This window comes from Chrysoperla carnea, chromosome 5, assembly GCF_905475395.1.
Source record: "Chrysoperla carnea chromosome 5, inChrCarn1.1, whole genome shotgun sequence".
In the NCBI taxonomy this organism is placed as follows: Eukaryota; Metazoa; Arthropoda; class Insecta; order Neuroptera; family Chrysopidae; genus Chrysoperla; species Chrysoperla carnea.
Genome location: NC_058341.1, coordinates 48,964,705 through 48,971,328, shown reverse-complemented (window position 1 = coordinate 48,971,328; position 6,624 = coordinate 48,964,705). Strand labels below are relative to the sequence as shown.

General features: G+C 30.2%; 1 protein-coding gene across 1 annotated transcript; it reads left to right on the top strand.

Moving 5' to 3' along the window:
* The first annotated feature begins 1,012 nt into the window (after positions 1–1,012).
* Positions 1,013–2,821, top strand: LOC123300308 (eukaryotic translation initiation factor 4G-like). The gene is made up of 2 exons (XM_044882863.1): positions 1,013–1,073; positions 2,044–2,821. Exons 1-2 carry the CDS (start codon positions 1,059–1,061, stop codon positions 2,668–2,670), a joined length of 642 nt encoding a protein of 213 aa, XP_044738798.1. The 5' UTR covers positions 1,013–1,058; the 3' UTR covers positions 2,671–2,821.
* The last annotated feature ends 3,803 nt before the right edge of the window (positions 2,822–6,624 follow it).

The window sequence follows — 6,624 nt, the reverse complement described above, 5'->3', positions numbered from 1 at the left end:
ATTATTTATGGAATACATTACTGAATTAGTGTCAACTGATATCGGATTCGCATTCAGCGATCAAAAATACCTATTAGATGACGATTTTAAGCTAAAATAAGTATTTCACTAAAATTTAGGCTACATATGGCCTTTGCTGGGGCTCTATGGTCTTATCTGGCTAGGCTAAATTGACCGAATGTTCCTTGGGGTCCTATGAATACGTTATAAAAAGTTTCATTCAAGTCGATGCTATTTCTCCACTTTTCCACTTTCGAAACTTTTTTTGGCCTATTCATTGCATTATACCTCATGATTTTGCAATCGTTTCAATAAATTAACTAATTTGTTTATTAGGGATCTTGGAAATGGCTCCAACGATTTTCATGAAAATGGGTATATAGGGTTTTTTTGGGGCGAAAAGTCGAACTGTCTAGGTTTAATTTAAAAAAAAAATGTCGTTTTATCCGTCTTTTCATGAAAACCTGAAATATACACTTAAAAATATGACTCTTACTGACATATATTGGTGTGTATTAACGAAATAAAATACATAACCGGGACATGCAAATTCTTATTTGTGTTGAATTTTTATATGGTTCTTATATTAGTGATAAAATTTGTGTCTTTTTAACTAAAAAAATACCAAGCAAAGCTGGATCATCCAGGTTCTCTATTATGGTCACAGACGATAATAACCATATATTTCATGATCACATGACTTTTTCTAGTTTAGGTAACGTATGTTAAATATTAGCTTTAAATCCTTAAATACCGGACATAAATTAACCTATAGATAAGTAATACCATTTTTAATATGGTAACCCATATTTAAAAAAAAATTATCATTGCGATTTGGCAACGCATGACTACCTTTTATTACCCGACTGTTTAAACACATATCCAGTGGTATGTTTTATTTATTATATCGTATAATGTACTTTGTGTATGGAGGTAAATATGAATGTAACTTAAATTCTGGTATATAAAGCAGTTGAGTCTGAACAAAACTTATCATTCCAAAACATCTGAGTGTGTGGTTTGACCATCGAGTAACAATTAACCAGTCAAATAAAAATATGAAGGCATTTGTGGTAAGTATCTCATTTAAAAGTGATTAAAACCATTTTTTGATTAAAGAGAGTGATTAAATTACTGTTCATATTAATAAAGTGATTTCAAGTGACAATCGTTTCCAAATTTTCGAATAGAAATCTTCATTTTATTGATTTCGGCTATAATTTTCAATATTGTAAACTACTAAAAAGTTTAGCTAAAAGTTCGCCCATAAAATGATCATTTTCAAGCTGATATTTTGACTTTATTGGTGTACCTACTAAGTTTGGTCCCGAGTTTGTAACGCTTAAAAATATTGATGCAAATTTTGTTTGTCATTCGATACAATAACTCAAAAACGAAAAGAAATTTCAAGCTGAAATTTTTATAGCGTAAAAAATGAGAGTTCGTAAATGAGTAACACAGGTAAATTGGGTCTTGGGCCCGTACAACCCATCTTGAAAATCGTTAGAGATATAGATCAAAAGTTTAAATGTAAAAAATGTTCCTTATAAAAAAATTAACAACTGCTGTTTAAAACATTTTTCTCTAAACATCAGTTTTTACCCGTGACGGCGCAAACTACGTTATCAACATTAAATAGTATGTATACGGATACCTGTTGTATTTTTCTTAAATTCATACGCTACATATATTATGTATGTGTTGGTTTGTTTGTAGCATATACTACATTCACTGAGAAAGTGAGACTAAAGATACTCTTATTACTTTGTGTGTAAGAGTGTCTATCTTTCTATGTTTACATGACGTTGATCGCTTAATCAACACTGTCTACACATGGTATTTCAATAATTTATTCAGTCAATTGTTTATTTTCACTTGTTAATATTAAATTTAGATAATATATCAGTTTTCTCTGTTGCATATTCCCTGGCAATGAACTAGCAAAGGAACATATTTCCCTATTTTTTATTTGATGATAAAAATTTGGTTTTATTACGTAAGTTATATGAGTGTATATTCAATAATTTTGATTTATATATTTAGCTCGTAGCCACCTTGGTAGTTGTAGTCCAAGGACGCCCAGAAGCTGGTTATAGTTACTCAGGCCCAGCAATAAGACCATCAGGAAGTTATGGGGCACCAGGAGTAGGTGCTAGTATTGGAGGAGGTTTTGGCCATGGATTAGGAAGTGGAATCGGTAGCGGTAACGGTGGAGGATATAGTAGTGGTTTTGGTAATAATGGACATAGTCAAATTGGTCTTGTACAAAAGCATGTATACTTACATGTTCCACCACCAGAACCAGTAGAATATAAACCACCAAAACCAGTAGTAGTTCCAGCACCCCAAAAACACTACAAAATTATCTTCATTAAAGCTCCAACTCCACCAACCCCAACTGCACCAGTAATCCCAGTTATCCCACAAAATGAAGAGAAAACACTTGTATACGTTTTGGTGAAGAAGCCAGAAGAACAACCCGAAATTGTTATCCCAACAGCTGCACCAACACAGCCAGCTAAGCCAGAAGTATACTTCATCCGATACAAGACACAAAAAGAAGGAGATGGTGCCACTAGCAGTGGTATTTCAGGAGGTCATGGTGTAAGTACAGGTGCATCAGCTTTATCACAAAGCTATGGACCACCAGACCAAAGTAAATCATACTAAAAGAAAATCGGAGAGCCACGAAAAATTCATCACATTCATAAAAAACCATTTTGGAGTTAAAACATACAGAGTTTAAACGATAATTTCATGAAAATGATGTTTAAAATTGCTAAAAACAAGATAAATAATTCTTGTACAAAGTAGTTTCATTATTTTTATGGAAATTGTCGTTATCTAAGAACTCCAAAGGAATGATCAAAAACTTATTAGCTATTTATAAGTTCATTTTACATAAGCGCCATTAATTAAGAAATTAATTAAAATCAGGAAACTCATACGTTTTCTGGTTATAATTATTATCTTTCATAAGAATTTATTCTTTTCTAGTCTCTGTCTTTTTTTACTACTTAATTTTTCATATAGCTTAAGATGAGAGTTGAATATATTATTTTTATTCATTATAATTATAAGTAATTTAGGATATTTGTATTTTTTCGCAAAAAAATAAAACGACGGTGACAATAAACGTAATTTTTTAAAACAAGTTTTTGAGTATTTCATTTCATTTTATTTTGAGTTCACTCAGAAAAGTAACTAGAAAGTCTAATACAAATATTTTGTATGTCAATATTATGACATGTATTAGCAGGCGTAGATATAAAAATTTTGATTTTTTTTATTACCCCGTAAAGGGTTATATATTAAATTTATCCTGTAAAGGATTCAAAATACGATTGAAAGTTTGCATGAAACATTAATTTTGAAGGTAGAATTGCAAAAAATGATATATGAGCTCACGGTTTAAAAGAAAAGTCGTATTACATACTGTTTTCAAAAAATTCATTGTTCAAAGGCCAATTTTGGAGGTGAAAGTTTATATGAAATTTTTTAAGGTAGGATTGTAAAAATTGGTATATGTGCTCATGGTTTGAGACAGAAGGTATATCTTACTTTTATTTCATTCTTAAAAGGAGCACAGTGAAATAAATCACCGAATGCCGCCTTATTTTTCCAACGAGATTTAAATAAAGTTGACCTTTAAGGGACCGATTAAACGAAGACAAGCGAGTTGAAGGGTAGCATTTGGGTTTTCAAAGTTGACATTGTATATATTGCAGTATAATATATAGAGGGGATAAGTGAGGTAAAGATTGAATCTCTTAATGAATCAATGATTCACTAAATGAATCATTATCACAAGCGATTGAGAGAAAATAAATTATATCACTTTTTTATTTCATTCTTTAAAGGAGTACAGCGAGCTCCATGGGCGATTGCCGCGTTGTTTTCCAAGGGGATTTAAGTAAAGTTGGTTCTTTAAGTCTTTAAAATTGGTTCTCTAAATGAATCAACGATTCATTAAAGGAATCATTTATGGAATAAATTGAAATTAATTATTATCACGAGCGAATCCGTGGGAAAAAGCTAGTCTGTTATAAAATACACATTACACGAATACACAATAACGTGGTTTTTCTATGAAACAGCATTCTGAGTAAACTATACTAAAATTTTCTCAACATCGTTAATAAATTTTAAACTGTAAATATACATTGTTTTAGTATGTTATTAATATTTATTAAATATATTTCAAAATAATTTTAAAGTTATACATAAAATTTATACAATATACCACAAATTAGATATAGCCATAAATTTTATTGTTTACTCAACGTATATGCAACGAATGCATTGTGCATTAATGTGATTATCTTGAATTATAATAACAAAACTAGAGCACTGCAACAAACTAACCATGTGAATATGTAACTAAAGTTTAGAATTTCTATAATGAGATTCCTATATAATTATATTATCATTGTTGTGAGTGACGTAGTTGGCTTTTCAACGCTCATGTCGAATTTAGCACTCACTTTTATATTTGTTGAGTGAAACTTTTAGCTTTTAAATAACACCATTTCATTCAATGAAAAGCTCACGTGAAAACATTTTATGCCAGAATTTTAGTACCACGTTCCTTATCGCTGGATATTTGTTTGCTGGTTGGAAGTTAAGGTGATTGTAAACATACAGTATTGTAAACAATTTTGGTTTATTGCACGGTATATACTTATAAACTAAATACATTTTTTGTGTCAAGTAATGAGTTATCAACTACAAAAATATATAATATATTGTGTGCATGTGATGTTTATAAATTTGATAATATAGATTTCACTCTTCGATCATCAATACTCAAACTATAGTCGTCTCTATTCATCAAATGGTGGATCTTCGAATTTTAATAATTAAATTAAATTTTTGTTTTTATATCGTCGGCAACCTTATATTTTTATGGTATTATTATAAAATACAACATTGTCTATATATTTTAGATAGCTTTTTATCACACTCTCTAGATTTTTTGATATAGAAATATCCAATTGAAATATGATATAGAAATATAAAATGCCCGATGACCTAGGAATTTTTTGTGATTTTTGGAAACTTTGTTAATCAAAAAATGTATTTATAAAGTTTTATTGAAATCCTTAGTTTTCAATTCTTGTATATCTCCTTAAAGGGTTTCATTCAGCTTTTCCCAGACTAGAATTGCAAGATTGAATCTTGGTTCAAGACAACAAATAGGATGACATCTTTGATTGATATTAAAATCTCAGCACAACCATCTTGCATTAATTTTTCCCATATATCTCCCTAACCCTAACATACAAAATTCCTCATCATAGTTTAAAACTTATGTATTAAAATCTCTTCTACTTTCGCATAAAAATTATTTGTCTAGATTACAATAAAATTATGGTATTATTTTCAACAACATATCCACCGCCTATTGTTCTTTTTTAACAATAACGGTATTTATTGTACTTAAAAGTGGTGTAAGGTAACGAGAAAAAAATAAGAAAATAATAATTTAAATAAAAGATTGATAATGAAAGAAAAGTAGAAAATATAAAGCGAAAAAAGAAAATCTTATAATATTTTAATTAAAAATTATAATATACTCTTTCTATTCTTTTCTCTTTATTTTTGTATTTTTGTTAGTTCACACCACACAAAATAATACTCGATAATTTATAAGGATTGTAGGAAAGTTCTCTAGGTTGGCCCTCAACCTTGATAAGCTCAATCAGTTTTTGGCATTTCTATACTAACTATCATTTATCCTAGTATTCCTTATGGTTTATCGTATTCTATATTCCTCATATCAAAAATACATGTGTTTCGCAACCCGTAGAATACATATCTGATACTGCAATTGACGGCTAAAAACAGGCTAGAAAAAAAAGTGATAATTTACTTTCTTTTTAACCACCAAACTAAAAAAAGGGGTGTTATGTCTGTCTGTCTGTGGCATCGTAGCGCCTAAATGGATGAACCGATTTTGATTTTTTGTGGTTTTGTTTGAAAGGTAATTTAATGGAGAGTGTTCTTAGATATGTTTCAAATGCAAGTTAGTTGTTCCGTACCCGAAAAACTAAAAGTTGGCGATGATCTTCCAAATTGGCTCAATTGGGAAAAGGCTTTAAGGAAAAAAATGATTTAAATTAAGAAAACTAAGTGATTTATGTCCTATTGTCTTTCTTTATTCAATTTAATTATACATTTTGGAAATAATGACTCGAACAAATGATTAATGCCATTTAATTTGGTTATTAAGTTCGTAAAATCTACTATGAACTACATCGAATTAGAAATATGAAGGTGGACTATTTATATTTTCTCTAAATGGTTAGTTGGGGTTATATTGGCTGTCCACGAAGGACACACTTAGGCTATAGAGCCCGTTGTGATACCACATATGTGTTTTGCCACCTTTTCCGCTGATAATTTCATTTATCATCTTCTCAATTATTTTCAGAGGCTGAGTGCAGCTTCTTCATGCATATACCATGCACTACACTAGCCTAGCAAAACCATTAATTAAATCAATTTTTGCTGTGACGGCGGGAATCGAACTCGCTACCCAAAGTATAACGCGAACGGAATTGGTTACGCCTGAACCAACTGAGCTACTAGGGTTTACAATTATCTAAATAAAACGCAGAAAGT